The sequence below is a fragment of the Lepidochelys kempii genome, chromosome 18 (assembly GCF_965140265.1).
Source record: "Lepidochelys kempii isolate rLepKem1 chromosome 18, rLepKem1.hap2, whole genome shotgun sequence".
NCBI lineage: Eukaryota > Metazoa > Chordata > Testudines > Cheloniidae > Lepidochelys > Lepidochelys kempii.
The window spans coordinates 7,647,656-7,671,779 of NC_133273.1; the positions used below are offsets into that span (position 1 = coordinate 7,647,656).

General features: G+C 42.4%; 1 protein-coding gene across 1 annotated transcript in view; it reads right to left on the reverse strand.

The window, feature by feature from the left end:
* Nucleotides 1–24,124, reverse strand: part of FBXO42 (F-box protein 42) — a 104,308-nt gene that overhangs the window by 60,594 nt on the left and 19,590 nt on the right. Inside the window, exon 2 of the mRNA XM_073317006.1 lies at nucleotides 3,737–4,003. Coding sequence (XP_073173107.1) covers nucleotides 3,737–3,986 — 250 coding nt within the window. The 5' untranslated portion in view covers nucleotides 3,987–4,003. The remainder of the gene's footprint in view (nucleotides 1–3,736; nucleotides 4,004–24,124) is intronic.

A 24,124-nucleotide genomic window follows, 5' to 3' on the forward strand; every position in this document is an offset into this window, starting at 1 on the left:
TGCTAGAACTTGACAAGAGATTTTCCCAAAAATTCTTACTGAAAGCCCTGTGCTGGGAAAAAAACCCAAAAAACAAAAAAATCCTAAGTATCATACTTCATGACTTGTGGCAGGAAAATTTCAAACTAAAGCACTACATCCCTGGGCAGTTGGTCCCCAGGAGGCCACATTGGAAATGTAACCTGAATTATATGATTTCAAAGCAGAGAAAAATTAAGCATTAGAAAACAAACAGCATTTACCTCAAGTGACCCTCTCTGGACTGTAGGGTACAGGTGAGCAACTACGTTTGCTTTAGTCAATAGTAGCTGCTAAAATGACATACCTGCTAAACAACAACTCCCCCACCACACTCCCAGCATTAAAGACTAACTAGTCACGCATATGTATGCTGCCTAAAGCCACTCATCCCTGCTGTACACAGTGTGCCTCTCCCACATTCTTTTTTCGGGTGAATCACTCATTTCTACTTCATTTCAGTCTTCTCCTTTATACCTTGAAGCCATGGTAACTGCAAGAACAAGCAAGCAGGTGACTGCACATCACATAGCAGCAGAGGGTGAGTTTCAGATGAGGGGCTGAACGCTGTGCTGCTTTAGGAGTGCTGGAGAAGTGTTTGTTACCTCCCATAACTTGATGAGCTGAAAGAATTTTGCATTGCTCAATTTCAGAAGTGCTCCATCTGAACTATGACCTGTCAAACTCAGAGCAGGGGAGAGAATACTTAGACGTGATATAGAGCTTTACATGTTCAAAGAACTCAGCAAACATCCATTCTCGACCTTCCAATGAGGTAGACAAGTACCAATTCCATTTTACAAAAGAAGACTGCACAAAGTGACTTCCAGGCTCCCCACAGAGCCAAGACGAGAAACTCAGGTATTTCTGTCTCAACACCTACCTACTTCATTTTTCCAGCCAGCAAAGAGCCAGCAGTAAGTTTTGCACATTATTATTAAACTCCAATCTGCATACTACAGCGGCCAGCACACAGAGCTCCAGAGACCGAAAACCCCTGCCCCAAAGGGCTTAATCTTATGGTATGTCTACACTGCCCATGTGACAGCACACTGCCTTGACAACGCTGTGACGTGGGCAGTGTAGTCACGCTTTATCACCGGGGGAGAGCTCTCCGGATGATGAAAAATAACCACCCCAAGCGAGGGGTGGCAGCTTTAACACCGGGAGCATGTCTCAGCGATAAAGTGCTGTCTATACTGACTGACGCTTTTCAGCGCTAAAACTTTTGTCGCTCGTGGGGGGTGTTTTTTCACACCCCGAACAACTAAAGTGTTAGCGCTGAAAGCGGCAGTGTAGACAGCCTAAAAAAAATAAATTAAAAAAAAAAAAAGACACAGATGAAGAGTTTGGGACAGCAATAAAACAAACTAATGAGAATCGGGATGACCAGTGCAGTTATTTTTGTTGTGATTGTTTTAAAGGGGGTAAAAGTAAGCTGAGGGAGAATCGCAGCAATGTGTCCTCCCCATCCACTCAAAATCTTTTAAACTGAGATGGGGATTTGTGCTTTACCTGCAAGTTAGATATTTTCCAGAAATACCAGGTGGTGACACACAGCTTCCAGGCAGAGAGAGAGAGAAAACCTCTGCATTTCAATGGCCCTCACCTCCAGGAGACCAAGCAGGCAACATTCTCAAACTGCCAGATAACGTGGGAGAAGGTGCAGAACTCCCTGCTCAGAGAATACAGCACAGGTCATTTAACAAACGGACACTGATGGCAACTGCAGGCTTAAGACACATCCCACAAGTGTGACCAGGGAAAAAATGCAATGAAAGTAAAAATACCCTGTGTCCTATAAGACAAGTTTGCCTTTTATAATTCAGGCCTCTCTCCCCTGTCAGCATTCAGCCCTAATCAAATCCAATACCATCAATACAGTATTTACTGCTTGATATTAATTCCCATTTATCTTGCACTGCCCTCAACTTACTGTGCTGCATATTTTTGTTTTGAAAACATAACGGCATTGTAGGATTCTGTGCATGTATCCAGTCCAGCCTGGGGCAAATCAAGGCAATTTAAATATCAAGCAGGAAACCTTGATCGAAATCATTAATTTTCATCTTGTTTTGTACTTGTACTTTTTAGTTATTTTCTTAAAGAAAGGATGATTCTCATTAATGACAGGTTTCAGAGTAACAGCCATGTTAGTCTGTATTCGCAAAAAGAAAAGGAGTACTTGTGGCACCTTAGAGACTAACCAATTTATTTGAGCATAAGCTTTCGTGAGCTACAGCTCACTTCATTGGATGCGTACTGTGGAAAGTGTAGAAGATCTTTTTATACACATAAAGCATGAAAAAATACCTCCTCCCACCCCACTCCCACAGCAGGAGAGTGGGGTGGGAGGAGGTATTTTAAATTTGGGGGAGGGTCTACCTAATTCATTGTACTTTATAGGGCACCTATTGCTGCAGCATCTGAATGCCTCAGGGTTGGAAGGGACCTCAGGAGGTCATCTAGTCCAACCCCTTGCTCAAAGCAGGGCCAATCCCCAATTTTTGCCCCAGATCCCTAGATGGCCCCCTCAAGGATTGAACTCACAACCCTAGGTTTAGCAGGCCAATGCTCAAACCACTGAGCTATCCCTTCCCCGAAAGAAGCATTCATCAAAGTATTTCTCCTCCCAACACCCTTGTCAGCCAGGGCAGTGCTATTATCCACATTTTACAGAGTGGGAGCTAAGGCCCCGAGAGACTAAATGCCTTGCATAAGGTCACACACGAAGCATGTGGCAGAGCAGGGGACTTGTCCAGTATCTGCCTGTACGTCCAAGAATGATAAAGCACCTTTGATGAATGCTTCTTTCGGGGAAGGGATAGCTCAGTGGTTTGAGCATTGGCCTGCTAAACCTAGGGCTGTGAGTTCAATCCTTGAGGGGGCCATCTAGGGATCTGGGGCAAAAATTGGGGATTGGCCCTGCTTTGAGCAGGGGGTGGGACTAGATGACCTCCTGAGGTCCCTTCCAACCCTGAGATTCTATTCTGATTCTTCTACAATGAGCACCGCTGAAAGAATGCTGATATTTCAAACATCCCTATTATGCTTTGAAACTAGTATTACATTGAGGTAAATAGGAGTAGCTCATACCATAGGGCTAATGTTCCAGGCGATCTGCAGACACAGGCAGATATTACTACATCAGTTTACATGCAGTTCATATTATGAAGTTTATCTTCAAAACCACAAAAGCCAATGATTTAATTCTCTTTTCACGCAAAGGCTGAGATTCTGGACCACAGTTATGCAGCAATATGTGCAGCCACATTAGACAGGGAGCCCAGGAACGAATAAAGTGCTACAGTGAATGGAAGAGAGGGATCTGAATGCAAGGTGGGCAACAATGCATACACCAATACCTGCGAGTACTACAGAAGTAGTCAGCTGACTAGTTTTATCTTGACAGAGTCTGCCACATTGGTGTGGGGCCAATAAGCAAACACCCCACTTTTTTTAGTAGATGAGACTTCACTATGTGGTGCTTTCCTGCGAGCCCTATCTGCACAGAATGAAGCAAACAGCTTTAGTTATTCTTCTAGCATTAATTCTGTAAGCACAACAAGACGCTGCAGCATCCAGATTAACGTGTGGAGGGAAGGGCAAGCAACAGTGAGAGATGAATTTTAAAAACAAGGCAAAAAGACTAGACAGGAAAACTAATAGATCTTTCCTCAAATGAAAGGATAAAAGATCTCACTGCTGCTGTTTGTACCTTTGATGAGGCGATACCACTGTTTGCAGACAAGGGCAGCGGTTTTGTGCTCCTGGTATGGTGAAAGGAAGGACAGGATATATTCTAAAACCTCTTCTGGCAGCTCCAACATTGATCGGTTATGCCTGGTCTCCTCAACCTCCAGCTCAGCATGCGGCTCATCGTCTTGCTCCATTGTCCCTTCCACCACTGCTTCTTCTGGGTCCACAGCCATGAAACTGTCATCTTCGCTGTCCGAGGAACTGGCCATGGCATTCCACTCCACAGCTTCAAGAAGGAAAAAAAAAACCACATTAAAGTTATATAGAAATAGTGTGCTTAGAAAAGCCTCACATGTTGGATTTAGACATCAGATCTACACCAAGTTCTGCTTCAATAAACTGCGAGGCAAAATATTTTGATATTTCAGTCCTCTTGCTAAGTGTGGCAGTGATAATGCATGACAATGGCACAAACGACCTACTTTAAGTGAGCAAGATGCACAAAGTAATCAGTGGAACCAGCCTTAGCCACCACCACCAACAATGGTCACCAGCTACAGACTGATTGTTTAGGGGGTAGGGGGATTTTAATAAAACCAGGGTGAAAAACTGTTTCAGAGTTTCTTCTTATGGGTAATTTTAAGCGTATTTAATTTATGCACAACATTACAAAGTCTATTACCATGATCGTGGGATCAATTTCTAATGTGGATCTCATCCAATATGTCACTTGTAGTGACAATGTTCCATCTTATCTGGGGTTGTGACCCCAGGCTTAAGTTTTATTGATAAAGGGAAAAAACAGAAAATTGGTGATTTCAGACTATAGAGGCTCATTAATGTTTACAAGCCTTTAAATGAAATTTGCTGCTACTAAAAGTTAAGCTTTTAAGGCTGACAAGATGTTGCACGTTCATTTTAATGGTTCTTTCCAGGTATAGATCTAGAGGTTACCACAATGAAGAAATTCAGTCCCATATCATCTGTTAATGTAATCAAGAATGAGTTTGCAATTCGCCAAGCAAGAAACTCACCACAGGGCCCCAACAATGGCAGGGTCTTCTCCTCTAGGCCCCCCTGTGGGACAGGGGTCTAGGAGGAGAAAAAGGGGAAATTAAAACTTGAACTGGGAGTTGCCCTGCTGCTGAAAGCAAAGGAGGAGACTAGATCATGAAGCAATTGCCTCAACCTCCATTGCTTGTGTTTATGGCCAAGGGAAGGGTTTAATAAGCTGTGCATGTCAATGAGAGACAGTCAGTTAATCTAAAGGTTTCAGAGTAACAGCCGTCTTAGTCTGTATTCGCAAAAAGAAAAGGAGTACTTGTGGCACCTTAGAGACTAACCAATTTATTTGAGCATCCGATGAAGTGAGCTGTAGCTCACGAAAGCTTATGCTCAAATAAATTGGTTAGTCTCTAAGGTGCCACAAGTACTCCTTTTCTTTTAGTCAATCTAAAGTATTCAGAGGTCATGGCTGCTTAAAAATAATAGTTAAAATGACAAATGGTTACCTGTGCCACCACAGATTAGTGAAGTTGAAAGCACAAAAAGACTAGTTTACTGTCACCTACTCATTTTCTTCATTTCACTCAGTTTGAACAATAAAAACAGTAATAGTCGGAGTCACTTTTCTTATCCCTGCGCTCTAATGTTTGCGTTTCAAACTGGGAAATAATTAAACCCAAACAAATACATTATTTCTATTTATAAAAGTTTGAAAGCTTTTTATTAAATAAAAACAAGAAATAGAACCGAAATTTGGAGCCAAAACTCCAAACTTTTTAACGAAATAGTCCCCTTTACCTATATAATCAGACACACTCGCACATTGCGTCCTTATAAACTATTTGATTTTCATGACAGAAGATACCACTCAGCTTGCCCAAATAGTGCCAGAAATTAAAAGAAAAAGCTTTCTATTAGTGAAGGTCTTTCAGCCTGTCACTATTTCCATTATTGTCCATCATTATTTGTACAGTTCCTAACTCCCATCAAATACAATTCAAAAGCTTCATTTAGAGATCAGTTGTGTAAATAAAGATTGACTTTAAAATATGTTTAGAAGTAGGAGGCGTTTGCTCCTGATACAGTTAGAGCTATATTCAAATTAATGTTAATTCTACTGCAGGATAAGCTAATAAAATGTTTCAGAAATCTGTGTTAGCTTTAAAAATATTAAAGTTATGTTTAAAACCAAATTTACACAAGTTAAGAGGGAAGGTACTGTACACCTGGGGTCGGGCTTGGGTTATGGGGGATTGCAAGTATCGGTTACAAGGTTCCCAAGGTACATACATATCACAACCAGCACCGATCCAGATTGAGATGTGGGAGTTTTTAAAGCATCAGTGGATAAGTGGGCTCAGGTATGCCACCCATGGAATGTATTAAGAGTCCAAGTAAGTAGAGAATAAGTACATGGGTGGGGTGCATCCCTTGTTTCGTCAGGGAAGGAAGTGGGTTATTTCCCTGGTCGGCATTCTCAGTTACTCGACCTGGTACTGGCGGTGTCCCATGACACCAACAGCCTCTCACTTTTATCTCAGCCACACGAACAATTCTCTCTTGCGTACGCTAGAACAATGGAGTCTCATATTTGAAAAAATAGAGCTCCGGTTTGTAGAATACGAGGCAAGTCATCACTTAATCTACTTGTTACATTTACTGCAGAGCTTCAGATAGAAAAGTACTGACTTGATAATTTACTTAGATGGCTTACAAGTCACTAGAGTTTAAACAAATAAACAACTAAAAGGTTATTTCAATACCACCTGTGTCCAGCTGTCTATCCACAGCAGGTATGGAGAAGAAAACAGCAGGCAAAGTAGGGGTTTATGGCCCTTCAGGCCTCTTTGTCAGTATCTCCAGCTATTTAGATATGACTAAAAGTAATAGGATAATACAGTGACAATAATGCTAGACTAGGCAGCGCTCGAAGCCTTAAACCAATTGCTGCAGGCAATCTGCCAACCAATGTGGTACACAAGCTTCTGTCTTCATTAAGACCATCCTAGTCATTTTAAAAACATCAAACCCCATTTCCCAGGAGAATGACTAATCCCATTTTAGTGGAAGAGTTGTGGTAATTTGAGTTTACACATACACAGCTGCCAGGTTAAGGCATCAGTGGGATGGGTTGTGCTGCAGCTGCTCCATAATTACATGCTCATTGCTAGTTCAAACCAGCTTTTAAAGTTCATTCCAATCATACCATAATGAAGAGCAATATCTCTCCATGCTCCCAGGGTAGGGGTTTTTTATTTAAGTAACAAATTTCCCTTTATGTATAGATATATTTTAAACAATATGCTAAATTATAAACATTGACTTGCAAGTGATACAAAGTTCATCAATCTTTTTCAGCTCTTCCAACAAACTGATCAACCTAAGACAACTTTGCTGGATTATCAAGGAACATCTGAAGGCTCCTAGAGCCAGGAACTAGACACTCATTCAGAACACTGCTACCACGTTGCACAGATTCAAGAAAGATTGGGATGGGACGATAATCTGAAGGGAAACTAGCAGTTCATTTTCTCCCCAGACCTGACCTTTACATCAGACCTTAACATAGCAAGCAGTAAGTTAGGAGACTATTATCTCAAATAAATTTGTTAGTCTCTAAGGTGCCACAAGTACTCCTTTTCTTATTATCTTTATGTAGCCACTCGAGTGAGTAGTCTGCCAATAATATGACTAGAGCATGAAGGAGTCCAATTTACAACATGAGATGGACTTGGGAGCATCCCACTTGGTAGCTGGCTCCTAACAAGCCTCTCCAAGCCTCCTACTCCACCAATGAAGGAGAAACTCCAAAGTCAAGTGGTCTTGACTAGCTCAAGAAGCTAACAACCTAGAATAGCATTTAACAAAGGCACCCAATGAGAAGAGAAACTTTGAACAACTTTTTGTTCTGTTGAGGGCTAAGGAAACATTTTCCAGTTGCCAGAACATAGTTACTCTTCTCAAATAAAGACTCTTGATCTAATATCTGATTAATAGAGAATGTAATATGGAAGCGGAGAGATCACTGGCTGGAAGAGTAGCAGGTAAAATCTAGGTAAAATCAACAAGTAAAGAGTTTTCTAAACAATGAGCTTAAGGATTAAAACTTTAGCTGACAGGATATTTAACTCTGTGGGTAATATATACTTCAGAGGTATAATATTTAGTTAATTTAATGTGATTTATATTATAAACAAAGTTAACAACAAAATATCAAGAGACTCAGATCTCCCCTACTGAAGAGAGTTTGAAGTCAGAATTATCACAAACATTCCAACATTTATGTTAATTGGAGAAGGGTCATCTATGGTGGAAAATTTTAAGAATAAGTGAACTCAGCGATGGTATAAATAATCTCATGAGCCGCAATATTATAAAGATGTTTGATAAGATTACGTACAGATTAGTTCTCAAGAGAAACCCCCCTCCAGCAGGGAACTAAAATGCCAATAAAGGAAGTATAACCCAGACACTCACTACCAGAGGGGACCAGGCAACAATGGGAAATGCACAGATACAGAAACAGGATAAGAAACAAGCAGGTGTTAAATATTGTTATGTTTTAATAGAAAGATTAATAAAAATGTCGGCTCAATTAAAAAATTTACAGTAAATCAGACTCCAGATCAGGTACAGCAATATAGATGCTTAAAAAAGGAAAAGCAGTATTTGTTGGAGTTTTAAAATTGCTATATGATAGGAACTATCTAAAATGTCATGTTTAAAGAGGCACAAATGTAATGGAGGCCTGGCTAAGAGGGCTCACTGCTTTTAACCAATGGTAATATAATAGACAAGAACAGACCTGAATTCATGGGCGAGTTTATTAATGTCATGACTGTTACTGTTAAAGGGGTGAACAATCCAACAAAAAGGAAAAGGGTATTCTGCTCACTGAAAAAGGATTTCCCCAGTATCTTCAGGAAACACATTTGAAGAAAAATGATAATACCTAAATACTTCTTGGACGCAGTCATTGTCTCTCTCCAGGGTAATCTAACAGAAGAGAGGTGGCAATACTCTTCGCTAAACACTTCCCTTTTGTTGTTTCTGCACAACTCAGAGACAGAGGGCAGATATATTTTAATTAAGGGGTCCTTGAAAGGTAAACTTCTCACATTAGCCAATGTGTATATTCTCAATCAGGGAGAGCTTTGTTTTGGGTTTTTGTTTTTTTTTAGGGTTTTAAGAAGTTTTAGGGAAAGGGACTTTATTCTAGGGGAGATTTTAATGAGATGCTTAACCCCACTCTGGATCAATCAAATGGACACAGCAGGTGATCAGGAGGAGGAAGAGCAAATTTGTTGCATCACAAACAAAAAGAGGATCTCATGGGCATCTGGTGGTAAATGAATCCAGATGTCAGGGTCTACACATTCTTCTACTCATGGATCTTATTCCAGGATAGATGTGATTTTTATTTCTAGGACCTTGGCTAATTTGGTCAAAAAAGCTGATCTGGAAGTTATTACTTGGTCTGACAAGTCCCTGCATAATATATTAGATTAAAAGACTGAGACCTGCTCTGCACTACACAGTTAAATCAATGTAAGGCAGCTTACGTCGACCTAATTGTGGATGTGTCTACACTAAAATTTTGCTCCTACGGATATAACTGCCCTGCTAGGCTGACTTATAACTCCATCTCCACGAGCAGGAAAAAGTCAAGGTTGATGTAATTCGGTCTACAGTGTGTCAGTGTAGACGCTGTTGCTTATGTTGATGATTACTGGCTTTCAGGGGCTGTCCCACAATGCCCCCACACTGACAGTACAATTGATACAAGCACTCCTGGTGAGTACGCACACCTCTGACGCAAGCAGCAAAATGTAGACACATGTAAGTGGCTGTATGCTGATGAAAGTTAGGTCGACTTAATTTTGTAGTGTAGATATGGCCTGAGACAGTGAAAAAACAAAGGGCCTGGTGGTTGAATATAGCTTTGTGATAGGACTCCCTCAGAATTCAAAAGCTGAAGGAAATTTTTCAGATATATAGAACAAAATTATATGGAAGAGATCAAAAATGTTCTCTGGGGTGCTGAAAAGGCAGTAATGAGGAGGATCCTTATAATTGAAGCATTATATCTCAAAAGGATAAGAGCTCTTGAAAGAGTTTGGTTAAAGAACTTTCTGTTTTGCAAGGTAGACATGAATCTACAGGTACTAAAGGAGTGTATAGAAAAAAATATGATAAGAGGGAAGATTCACCTGTTACAAACATGTAAGACTAAGCAAACAGATATATCAAATTATGAAAAGGACAATAAAGATATGTTTTTAGCCAGAAAAATTAACAAATAATCAGCCATCCATCCTGGTTAGAAATAAAAAGGCATTAAACAGATCACTAAAACGTTTTCCAATCTTTGTACCCTTCAGAACATCCAAAGCCTAAATTTATAGACATTTGAGAAGAGTGAAACTACTTTCACTGCCAGAGGAAGGTCTTGATAGGTAAATTACTGCTAAGGAAGTTGAAGTTGTAATTGAGAATTTAAAATCCAATAAAGCACCAGGTCCTGATGGGTTTTCTGGGGAGTATTACAGAGCGCTAAAGCAAGTGCTGGTCCCTGTTATAACTGAATTGTTCAGTGGTCTATTGCAAGGAAACAAGATTCCAGATTCCTAAAAAGAGGCAAAAATTGTGGTCGCTCCTGAAGGAAGAGATCTTACCAACTGCACAACATACAGACCTATTCCTAATTAACATGGATGTTAAAACTTATGCCAAGAACTTAGCAAGCAAACTGAAAATCATATTGTCCAAATGTGTTCACCCTGACCAATCTGAGTTTGCTGCTGGCAGGCATTTATCTGGTAATAGCAGATGAACTCTGAATTTGATCTGTAATGTTAATTCTAGTAATCTTCTTGAGTGATGCTTCCTTTGGATGCTGAGAAAGCCTTTGAATGACTGGAATGGGAGTACCTCAGGCAGAATTTGGTATGGTTTGGTTTTGGAAATAAGTTTTATAGGGACATATCAGCTCTTTATACTCAACCCTGAGTTTCTGCTGTGGTTAGTGGTCATTAATCCCCTTTTAATTTATGTAACAGTAAGGGACAGGGTTGCCCATTATGCCCCCGTTTGTTTTGGCAATAGAGCCATTTGCAATAAATGTGAAAAACTGCCCCTTGGTAAAGGGTATCAAATCACTTTCTGAATTAGAACACAAAATAGCTCTGTATGCTGATGATGACTTCTTATATTTTCAGGATCCAGAAGACTCAATTAAAAATTACAGAACAATTGACTTTGAAATTTAGGCAGGTATCAGGTTTCAAAATAAATGATAAATCTGAAATTTTAGAAATTAATATTCCCAAAAAGATCAAAAACGGTGCTCAGCTCCATGAATTTAAATGGGAAAAGGAATCTTTAAAATATTTAGAAATACTCACTGTGGAGAAAACATTTTTAAGGCAAATTACCCTCCACTGTGGAATAAATAAAAAAAGACCTGGAGAAATTGACCAAATATAACATTTCTTGGTTAGGTAGAGTAGCCTTGGTTAAGGTTGAGTGTCCTCTCAAAGTTATTATTTTTGTTTCAGTGCACCCCCGACATGACATTAAGAACATGGCAGGATGTGCTATTAAAATTTGTCCTGAAACATAAAAGAAACAGGGTGAACCTGAAAGTTCTGTATAACCTAAAAAGTAAGCTTTCCCTAATTTGATTTATTATGCATCACGATTAAAATGTGATCAACGGGGTTAATGACAGACCACTCAAACAGAACAGGAGCCTAAATATAACTATTTTTAATAATTATTGGGTTAAAAAGAAATTTAGATCAAAAATAAAAAAAATCACCCACTCACACACCTGGCAGCTTTGGACAGTTTTTTTTTTTTTTTTAAATTCTTGTCGATCAAGGCCCTTTCACTGATATTGCCTAAAAATAAATTCCTGGTTATTAAAGTACCTATTTGTTACAGGTAAAAGCTGAAATTACACAATGCAGACGGCTGTTCGTGGGTCCTGATTTGAAATCATACCAAGAGATATGTAATATAAACTATATAAAGATCTTGTATTTTCAGTATTTACAAGTCAAACATTTTATTGTGAACTCTGGCTACAAGTCAGCTCTATCTAGACCTTTAACCACATTTGAGGAGTTGACCCAGGAACAAGTTGGAACAAAAGGTTTAATTTCTAAAATATATACAATTCTGATTGAAAAATGTTGAGAAGAAAAGCAGATGAAAAGATGAGAGAGGGATTTGGACAAATTATATGGAAAAGTGGGTCTCTATATGGGAAAGGAGATATACATCCTCAATTTGGGTAGCTCAAGGAAATGTATAAATTACTGCGTACGTGGCTTGAACTCCACTTAAGAGCCATAATATTTTTGCTACTATGGAGGCTCTCCACTGGAGGGTTTGCGGGGATATAGGAACATGTGGTGGTTGCATCCAGGAGTTAAGACAGTTTTTGGAGGAAATTATTAAAGAGAGACATCTTCTGACAAAATACTGGATTGCTAGCATTCCCCAGTTTGCTTACTTAATGCTCCAGTGAAGGATCTGCATTTTAAACAATGTGAGAAGGTTTATTTTATCTTTAACAATTAGACTTTATATTGCACATTATTGGAAATATGTGATTCCTCCTCCTATGGATTGTGGTATTATAAAATATGGACTGTCCTTGTCATGGAAAAGCTTTCACACCAAGTACGTACACAAGAAGAGTGCCAAAAGAGGATAGCTGTTTTGAAATTTGGTCATCCTTTTTAGTGCACTCAGAAGAGGAGAGCTCCCCCACCAGTAAGCAGGAATCCTTAGCCAAGTTCTTTGAGTATTCACCTGATCCTGAATAAGTTAGTTACATACCACGTATGATAACATTTCATTGTAATTTGTCACTTTAGATAAGCTATTACCAGCAGGAGAGTGGGTTTGTGGCGAGGGGGGGGAGGGGAGGTTGAGAAAACCTGGATTTGTGCTGGAAATGGCCCAACTTGATTATCATACACATTGTAAGGAGAGTGATCACTTTAGATAAAGTTTTTTCAGAGTAACAGCCGTGTTAGTCTGTATTCGCAAAAAGAAAAGGAGTACTTGTGGCACCTTAGAGACTAACCAATTTATTTGAGCATGAGCTTTCGTGAGCTACAGCTCACTTCATCGGATGCATACCGTGGAAACTGCAGCAGACTTTATATATACACAGAGAATATGAAACAATACCTCTTCCCACCCCACTGTCCTGCTGGTAATAGCTTATCTAAAGTGATCATCAGGTGGGCCATTTCCAGCACAAATCCAGGTTTTCTCACCCTCCACCCCCCCACACAAATTCACTCTCCTGCTGGTGATAGCCCATCCAAAGAGACAACTCTTTACACAATGTGCATGACAATCAAGTTGGGCTATTTCCTGCACAAATCCAGGTTCTCTCACATCCCCCCCACCCCCATACACACACAAACTCACTCTCCTGCTGGTAATAGCTCATCCAAACTGACCACTCTCCAAGTCCAGCAGGAGAGTGAGTTTGTGTGTGTATGGGGGTGGGGGGATGTGAGAAAACCTGGATTTGTGCAGGAAATAGCCCAACTTGTTTATCATGCACATTGTGTAAAGAGTTGTCACTTTGGATGGGCTATCACCAGGAGAGTGAATTTGTGTGGGGGGGTGGAGGGTGAGAAAACCTGGATTTGTGCTGGAAATGGCCCACCTGATGATCACTTTAGATAAGCTATTACCAGCAGGACAGTGGGGTGGGAAGAGGTATTGTTTCATATTCTCTGTGTATATATAAAGTCTGCTGCAGCTTCCACAGTATGCATGCGATGAAGTGAGCTGTAGCTCACGAAAGCTCATGCTCAAATAAATTGGTTAGTCTCTAAGGTGCCACAAGTACTCCTTTTCTTTTTGCGAATACAGACTAACACGGCTGTTGCTCTGAAATTGTAATTTAACTTACTGTAACTTAAGTGGGTTTTTTTTGTTTTTTTGTTTTTTTTAAAGATAGATAACTTTCCTACAGCTGGAAACTGGGGAATACATTAATCCTGTTATTTAGAACAAGTCCAGATTGAGAATTACAGGAGTATGGAAGGTATCTTTACTTAAAGACACAAATACATCAGCATAAGTGGAAATCATAATGTACACACACAAGAAGACTAAATTAAGAATGCATGGGCAACTTCAATTTGGGCGTTACCTGACCGCTCAGCTTTGCAACCTTTATGTTCTTTTCACATATATTTAGATTACATTAAAAACTAAGTTACAGCTATTTTGATGTCTGTTGTCTATATAAAATATTAATGTCATTTAGAGTTAGTGACTTGCAATAATACTGACTGATAATTTTGGATGAATATTGATGTTCCTGGATTTCACAGGAGGGAAAGTACAGCCATTTTGTAAGAGTGAGAGAAACGACTGGGGATGGGAATCAGAAATAGGGTATTTTTCACCTATTGAATTCAGCAAAAAGAAAAGGAGTACTTGTGGCACCTTAGAGACTAACCAAATTTATTTGAGCATGAGCTTTCGTGAGCTACAGCTCACTTCATCGGATGCATACTGTGGAAAGTATAGAAGATCTTTTTATACACACAAAGCATGAAAAAATGGGTGTTTACCACTACAAAAGGTTTTCTCTCCCCCCACCCCACTCTCCTGCTGGTAATAGCTTATCTAAAGTGATCACTCTCCTTACAACGTGTATGATAATCAAGTTGGGCCATTTCCAGCACAAATCCAGGGTTTAACAAGAACGTCGGGGGGGGGGGGGACGACAAGGGGAAATAGGTTACCTTGCATAATGACTTAGCCACTCCCAATCTCTATTCAAGCCTAAGTTAATTGTATCCAATTTGCAAATGAATTCCAATTCAGTCTCTCGCTGGAGTCTGGTTTTGAAGTTTTTTTGATGTAATATCGCAACTTTCATGTCTGTAATCGCATGACCAGAGAGATTGAAGTGTTCTCCGACTGGTTTATGTATGTTATAATTCTTGACATCTGATTTGTGTCCATTTATTCTTTTACGTAGAGACTGTCCAGTTTGACCCAATGTACATGGCAGAGGGGCATTGCTGGCACATGATGGCATATATCACATTGGTGGATGTGCAGGTGAACGAGCCTCATAGTGTGGCTGATGTTATTAGGCCCTGTGATGGTGTCCCCTGAATAGATATGTGGGCACAGTTGGCAACGGGCTTTGTTGCAAGGATAGGTTTCTGGGTTAGTGGTTCTGTTGTGTGGTATGTGGTTGCTGGGGAGTATTTGCTTCAGGTTGGGGGGCTGTCTGTAGGCAAGGACTGGCCTGTCTCCCAAGATTTGTGAGAGTGTTGGGTCATCCTTCAGGATAGGTTGTAGATCCTTGATAATGCGTTGGAGGGGTTTTAGTTGGAGGCTGAAGGTGACAGCTAGTGGCGTTCTGTTATTTTCTTTGTTAGGCCTGTCCTGTAGTAGGTGACTTCTGGGAACTCTTCTGGCTCTATCAATCTGTTTCTTCACTTCCGCAGGTGGGTATCGTAGTTGTAAGAATGCTTGATAGAGATCTTATAGTTGTTTGTCTCTGTCTGAGGGATTGGAGCAAATGCGGTTGTATCACAGAGCTTGGCTGTAGACAATGGATCGTGTGGTGTGGTCAGGGTGAAAGCTGGAGGCATGTAGGTAGGAATAGCGGTCAGTAGGTTTCCGGTATAGGGTGGTGTTTACGTGACCATCGTTTATTAGCACTGTAGTGTCCAGGAAGTGGATCTCTTGTGTGGACTGGACCAGGCTGAGGTTGATGGTGGGATGGAAATTGTTGAAATCATGGTGGAATTCCTCAAGGGCTTCTTTTCCATGGGTCCAGATGATGAAGAGGTCATCAATATAGCGCGAGTAGGGGCGTTAGGGGACGAGAGCTGAGGAAGCGTTGTTCTAAGTCAGATATAAAAATGTGGCATACTGTGGGGCCACGCGGGTACCCATAGGAGTGCCGCTGATTTGAAGGTATACATTGTCCCCAAATGTAAAATAGTTATGAGTAAGGACAAAGTCACAAAGTTCAGCCACCAGGTTAGCCATGACATTATCGGGGATAGTGTTCTTGACTGCTTGTAGTCCATCTTTGTGTGGAATGTTGGTGTAGAGGGCTTCTACATCCATAGTGGCCAGGATGGTGTTATCAGGAAGATCACCGATGGATTGTAGTTTCCTCAGGAAGGAGGAGAGTGATCACTTTAGATAAGCTATTACCAACAGGAGAGTAGGTTTGCGGGGGTGGGTGGGGGGGAAACCTGGATTTGTGCTGGAAATGGCCCAACTTGATCATCATACACATTGTAAGGAGAGTGATCACTTTAGATAAGCTATTACCAGCAGGAGAGTGGGGTGGGGGGAGAGAAAACCTTTTGTAGTGGTATACACCCATTTTTTCATGCTTTGTGTGTATAAAAAGATCTTCTATACTTTCATCGGATGCATACTGTGGAAGTGAGCTGTAGCTCACAAAAGCTTATGCTCAAATAAATCGGTTAGTCGCTAAGGTGCCACAAGTACTCCTTTTCTTTTTGCAAATACAGACTAACACGGCTGTTACTCTGAAACCTATTGAATTCAGATTGACTGTACTCAAGTAGATCAACATTTAAAAAACCACCCCCGTTGCTGAAACAAAGCATGGAAGAATTCAACCTCCACCGAATTCTCTCCTGGGATCAATTAAGTGAAAAATGGGATAGCTGGACCACTATGGAATTAACCAATACAATCCTTGCAGGTGACCAATGCGTGTGTCTAGTTTACATTATTTGTATATATGCATGTCATCTTTCAAAGGTCAGAAATTTCACACAGCACATTCTCCTACACATGCATGATGAGTGTTGCCAGGTGACCAAATAAGAGTAATTTTCACGATTAGTCCTGAAACACAGCAGCTTATTTTTACCAACAAACTGGTATAGAAACAGAATCAACAAACAAAGAAGCCATGGAACTTGCCGGGTGAATAGAAGTAGACAAGAAAAGTTCTGTATAGCTTTTAGGAACACGCATGGATTGTACATTTTAAACAGAACTGCTCTGCTTTTATTAGGCAGAGCCATGCAAAATTCTAGGAGAGCTAGTCTAAATTATATGGGCTGTCAAAATCTTTGAAATAAAGTTTAAAATATATAATCAAATTTACAGACTGCTAAAAGCTACAGTTATTATATCATCTGATGCTCTCAAATCTTCTAGCGTCTTTACTCCCTAATATAGCAAATGTTATGACAAAGAATGCCTGGAACCAGAATGATTTGACATAACTGCTGTTACTATCAGCAAACTGCATGCTACTTAGACAAGAACAGATAAAAACATACACCTGCCTCCAAAATTTAACAAATGCAAACCTAGAAATCAACAGTAATGGAGTACACAAGGGTATTCATGTCTCTCAGATATCTACCTTTGTCCTTCATGTCTATTTCTGGCTAGTAGATGTATGGTAAAACATTTTTAGTTGTTGAGAGGACCGTGCCAAATGAAGGTTCACTTCTCCTTCCAGGACCCACTGCAACAGTTACCCAGTGCACTATGGCTAACGGAACCCAAGTCTAAACGCAAGGGGAAGAGACTCAATAGCTAGACCAAGACTATGGAATAACCTGCCCAAGGGGATCAGGAAGAGTCCTTGCCATCTTCCCATCAAGCTGCATAATTTACCTCTTTCATAAAGCATTACCCCAAAATACAAAGATATAAAACATGCAACATTTTGTTCTAAAAAAGCAATCAATGATCCAGTGGGAGAGCAGAACAGAGAAATGCCTGTCCTGTTTGGAGGGATCCCTGTTTTCTATTATTTATATACAGTGCCTAGATACCATGAAGGGTGCTTCAGAAACAGATTAAAAGTGGTGTGTGTTTACACAAACTACTCCTAGGAGAAGTGGAAAAGGCCCTGGAGCCCATATACCATTAGCTAATACCAGTCTTCATGTTTTATCACAATATTTGTCGTAACAGATCAGATATCTGGTCCATTTAAAACCCTTCCATGCTAGTTTAAGTTATCCAAACTGCTGTTTTGTGACCAAGATCCCTAACACTGTTTGAAGCAAAACCCTATCAGAGAGAGTAGCAAAGTCGGAGCACTTCTGACACTCTAGTTAGGGACACTGCACCTCTGAGATGTAGTTTATCCTGCTCTCAGCTTCTTGCATTATCGTCCTAGCCAGGGGGTACAGAGCTCTTGGTGTCACATTTATAAAGTTCTACACAAATCTGCTTCTCTATTTAAGGATACCACCCACATTGCAATTAGTTCTTAAACTCTACCATACACATTTTCAGCACAGGTTCTATTCAGAGAATCTTTCTTTACATTGGGCATGGTTATAGAGTATCCATTTCAGATTACCAGGTTTCCAGCAATTAACCCAACGTATTCACAATTTTTATATGTATAATTTTAAAATTCTCCTGGCTTGCAAAAGGGGATAAAATTCATGAACCAAAAGTGACGTAATATATTTCACTATTTAGGTCTTCTCTACACTGCGAAGTTGTTGACAAAACTTTTGTCTTTCATGGGGACTTAAGAAAGCCGCCTGCCCTCCCCCAAAGACAAACCTTTTGCTGACGCAAGTGGCAGTGTGAAAGCAGCTTTGTCAGCAGGAGCGCTCTCCTGCCCACAAAGCTAAAACCGCTCGTGGGGCTGGAAGTATTTTTTTGGCTAAAGTGCAGAGAAAGTACTGAAAAAGAGCGTTTACACACGCTGACTTTTAGCGACAAGGCTGTGTCAACACAGCCTTGTCACTAAAACTGCGTGGTGTAGACAAGCCCTTAGTCCACTTTCAGTATGTATGTCACTTTATCCTTCTCTCTCCCTTTCAGCTGTTATATGAAACACACCTGATGCCCAATCTGACTTCCTGTGCACCCACAACCAGCTACTCTAGTCCTCTGTATAACAATGATGCTCTCCCCCACTCCATCTCATGTCTGCCTACAACATCTATCAGGCTGCAGTGAGGCACTCCATTTCCCCTAAACAGGTGTTCTGGTGCCCTCTCTATATAGGCTAAAAACTCAGGAAGTATAATCCTAGCAAATCTTTCCAAACAGGGAGCAAGCGCAGTCAGCAAGTTCAGTCTTTGGCACAGGCCAGAAAAATAGCTGCAAATAGCAGCGTGGAGAAACTAAAAGCAAGTTGTCCAGACACTTTAGAGCATGCAGCACTGCAGAGTTAGCCTGAGTGATCAGCATCTGGGTTAGCCTAGTTCAAGTGTCAACAGCTCCACTTGTTCCGTTCTCATTTCCTGCACCCTTTTTCCCCAAATGAACCAGTTAATCTGTTCTAATACTAAAATTTTCACAATTTAGTTTACACTTGACTACATAAAGAGTGTCCTCATACCATGTATGAAGAAAGTGTATATAAAGATGAACTGTATGATATTGACTAGCACAGGAGAAAGTGCTTCTAACTAGTCTGGCTACTAAGCACCAAGTTCCAGTGAATGCATTCCTTGAACATTTATATTTAACATTAATTGTCATCTGTGTAATCTTGAAATTCTCTATGGAAAAAATCACAGGAAGTGGACTAAAAGGAAGTTGAAACTGGTGGTGCGCTGGTATTACAGGATTCAACATGGAAACAATGGAAGTCCTATTTACTCTCCAAGCAGAAATCAAAGAAACCAACCTAACAACCCCAGCCAGGGATGTATTAGAGCCTGCTGTGTAAAATCATGTCACATTAGAAATAGTTGGATTCATTCCACTTTGCTAGTTTATGGTTTTCTAAACATTTTAGTTTCACAGATAATATTCCTCTAAGCCTTTCCACTGTTATTTTTCTCACACACATGCACACACACACCCCCAAATTAGTAATACACTCCTTCAACTCCACAAACACAAAAATCTGCGGACAAATAATTCTACACAACTTGATTTGTTACTATCAGAAAAATCTGTGTACCCGAGCAGTGTTTTACACTGGGTAGGGAGTGGCTACCATAAGACTGTTGTAGGATTACAGTCCATTCCACCTACCTTGGGGTGGGACGGGGGACGGAGAAACGCTTTTGCTATGATCCACTCCAGAAGATTTATTACAGAGAAACAAAACTGAAAATAAGAACCTGTTATTCAGGGAAAAAGGATTCTAGAAAACAGCACCAGCGTCCCAGGCCAGTGACTCTGCCACTAAATTGCTTGATGACTTTGTCCAAGTCAGATCACCTATCTGTGCATCAGCGTCCCCATCTCTAACATGCAACAGTGATGCCTACCTTCATAAAGCACTTGACATTTGCAGATGAGAGTACTATCTAGGTAAGGAAGTATTTATTTCTACTTCTGAGTTAAGAAAGAACAGATCATCTTCCCCTTATGAATTATTCCATATGATTCTTGTTTTATTTTGAACTTAAGTTTTCCAACAGTTCAAAGCAGGGCTTCCTGGATAATAGAGGACTTGCTCCCAGACATCACTGATCAGCAAATCTAGCACTTTGAGTGTCCACTATTTACATTATAAAGTAGGCTTCAGTTTAGCTAAGCTGTAAATATTAATTTGTGCAGCATTAATACTCAAGATCAAGAGCTCATCTATACTGAAGTCAAATGATGGCACCACATCAAAAATATACAGTCAAGTCTTCATTTACCCACAACATGTAGACAGACTGGAGCCCAGTTTTACTCTAACAACTTATCACATAATAGGACTGCTCTGAAGCATCCTTTAATTTTTCACCGGATGTATATTCTCCTATTTCATTTTCTGAGAGAAGTGTTTTTATTCCAAAGCAGCATGAACATTTCAAAACATTTACCAACTAGCTCCAAAACCCCACCAAAAAGAAAATCCAAACACTTAAAATAACAGATAAATAAATGAACAAATTCATGTAATAAAATTCAAGTCAGGCTAGTGATAATCAAATTTGTTTGATTGTCCCCAAAAGCTGTGTCACTGCAACTGTCAATATATTTTATAACTGCTTTTGGCATTTTATAGGGTTTCATTTTTTCCTGCCCTCCCTTCCCAGATACATTTGAAATAGAACTTGCTTGTTTTAGGAATCTGCTGAAGTGACCATTCACTGCTGTGTAACAAAAACAGTGGGGAAGCTAGATGTAAGCAAAAAAAATTACTGTTTTGATCTTAGACTTGTCTTGAAATCTGATGAGAACCACCACAGATTGTTAAATTGCTTATATATAAATATTAAAACATTCCTGACACAGTTGCCTGGTATCCCTAGCTAATCTCTCTGGCGAGCACCCACCTCCAGGTCTTCGGCCTCAAGCCTTTACCTCACTAGGGTGGCATCCTGCAATTCTTCCAATCAGACTGGATCCTGGGCTACAGCACCCATTTACTAACTCTGCTGCCTTAGCAGGCCCAGCTGGGTTTGGTACCTGCAGCAGACTTCCCTTCAGGAGCTGCGACCAGTGGGTGAATATACAGTGACTCAGTCCAGCAGTGTTTCTAAGCAGATCTTGCCCGCACCCCCCCGCACTCTCACATCCCCTGGGCAGCAGGCTAAGGGAGAGGGATCTGGGCAGCAGCAGCATGGAGGAACTGCCCAGGACTGGTGCAAGGATGTTTTGCGCCTTAGGCAAAACTTCCCCCTTGCACCCCCCCCCCGCAGCAGCTCCCCACCGCCCCCCTCCGCCCTGAAGCACACACCCCCCCCCCCCGCAGCAGCTCCCCGCCACCCTGAGGCACACACACACACACACACCCCCCTCGGCCCAGGAAGTCATGCAGCAACTCCCCACCCCAGCTCACCTCTGCTCCACCTCCTCTCCGAGCACGCGGCAGGCAGCACCAATCAGCCATTTGGCATGCAAGCCTGGGAGGGAGAAAAGCAGAGCGGGGCGGCACGCTCAGAGGAGGCAGCGAAGCAGAGGTGAGCTGGGGCTGGGAGTGGTTCCCCTGTGCGCCACCTCCCCGCGCCCCCCCCCCCCGTTACTTGCTGCAGGCGGCCCTCCCCGCGACCCCCTGCCCCAGCTCACCTCCACTCCACCACCTCCCTGGAGCGCACTTTTGGCTGCCCCCAACCACTTGGCACCCTAGGCGACCGCCTAGTTCGCCTAGTGGTTGCACTGGCCCTGGAAGTGCCTCCAAGCCACACACCGGCTGCTGACTGTCCACTCCCTGGCCCTTGCTGCTTCCTTCACACTGCTGCTGCCAGCTGGAGCACACTCCCCAAGCAATGGGAACTGAGAGCAGGAGACGGGTAGCTGTAGCAATGCAGAGGAAATGGCCAGAGCCAGCAAGCAGACAGTCAGCAGTCTTGTAGCAATCACAACCCATCCATGGGGAGAGAGGAGCCAGCTGGGGCTGCAGGAGGGGGTAGGGCTGAGAGAGCAAAAGCAATGGGGCTGGGAAGAGCGAAGCAGGGAGCTGGGGTGGGGGAGCGGATGGGTACCCAAAAAGGACAAAATGGAGTAGGTGGGTCACCTTAGCAAAAAGTTTGGGAACCACTACAGTACAGCTTCTTCAAAACAATGTATCTACAGGAATGCAGCATTCAGAGAGAGGATTAAGACAAAAGGCCTACATGTCTTACCTAAAGCTTAGCATTTCCCTCAAAGCGAAGGCAGGCCTAATGTATCCCCAGGTAAGTCTACACTAGAAAATTAAATCAACTTAATTATGCTGACATACAGCCACCACAGTCATTGAATCTTTTTTTTCATGTCCACACTATGCTCCCTCTGTGGGCAGTGCACGTCCTCACCAGGAGCATTTCCATCATGTAACTGACAGCGTGGAGCAGTGCGGGGCTCTGGGCTGTGAGCCCTGGGTGGCTCAATCTACACTGACACAGTGGATTTATTAGGTTGGTGTAGTGAGTGACTCATATCAGCGGGCGCAAAATTGTAGCATAGACACTTATAGAGTTAAGTTGACGTAAGCTCCCCCACCTCAACCTAACTCTGTAGTGTAGGCCAGGCTTTAGGCCTGGTCTACATTTAAAATTTACAAAAAGAAAAGGAGTACTTGTGGCACCTTAGAGACTAACCAATTTATTTGAGCATGAGCTTTCGTGAGCTACAGCTCACTTCATCGGATGCATACTGTGGAAACTGCAGCAGAAGTCACGGTATGCATCCGATGAAGTGAGCTGTAGCTCACGAAAGCTCATGCTCAAATAAATTGGTTAGTCTCTAAGGTGCCACAAGTACTCCTTTTCTTTTTGCGAATACAGACTAACACGGCTGTTACTCTGAAACCTGTCATTTAAAATTTAGGTCAGCATAGCTGTATCACTCAGGGATGTAAAACAAATCCACACCACAGAGCAACCCGTAGCTATGCCAACCTACTCACTAGCGACAAAGCTAGAGCCACAGAAGAATGTTTCCATCAACCTAGCCGCAACCACTCAGAGAGATGGTGTTCCTACAGCAGTGGTCACCAACCCGTCGATCCTAGAGGATCTCCCAGTCAATCACAATCTCCAGCAGCGCAGTGTGGCTGTGGCTAAGGCAGACTCCCTGCCTACCCTGGCCCCACACTCCTCCCGTGGCCAGTGCAGCCCTGTCGCCCCAGGGGTCTCCCTCTGCACACTGCTCCTGCCTGCGAGCACTGCCCACTGCAGCTCCCATTGGGCAGGAGAGCTGTAGCGGGCAGTGCTTGCAGAGAGGGGTAGCACGCAGAGCCACATGCCCCTTCTCTCCCCCCGGGGCTGCAGGGGCGCTATGGCCCCTTCTGGGAGTGGTGTGGGGCCGGGGTATGCAGGGAGCCTGCCTCAGCCTCGCTGCGCCCACCGGGAGCCGCTGGAGGTAAGTGCTGCCGGCAGGAGGCCGCATCCTAACCCCTATCCCTGAAGCCCCTCCTGAAGCCAGCACCCCACACCCCCTTCTGCACCCCAAGCCCCACCCTGAACCTCCTCCCAGAGTCAGCACCCCAAACCCCCTCCTGCATCCCAAACCCCAAGCCTGACCCCCCCCTTCCAGAGCCACTCTGTACCCCCTCCTGCACCCCAACACACTGCACCCCAACCCACCCTAAGGCCCCTCCCAGAGCTAGCACCACTTACCCCCTCCTACACCCCAACCCCTTGCCCCAGCCCTGACCCCCTCCCAGAGCCTGCACTCCCTCCCATACCCCAACACTCTGCCCCAGCCCAGAGCCCCCTCCTGCTCCCAAACTCCCTGCCCCAGGCTCAGCCCAGAGCCTCTTCCCACACTGCAGACCCCTTGGCCGCAGCCCAAACTCCTGCCCCAGCCTGATGAAAGTGAGTGAGGGTGGGGGAGAAGAGTGAGTGGGGCAGGGCTTTGGGGAAGGGGGCGGGGGTAGATCTTGGGTTGCCCTTCGATTCAAAAAGTGATCTTGGGCGTAAAAAGGTTGGAGACCACTGTCCTACAGTGAAGGGAAAAATGTCCATCACTTCAGACTGCATCAACACCATGG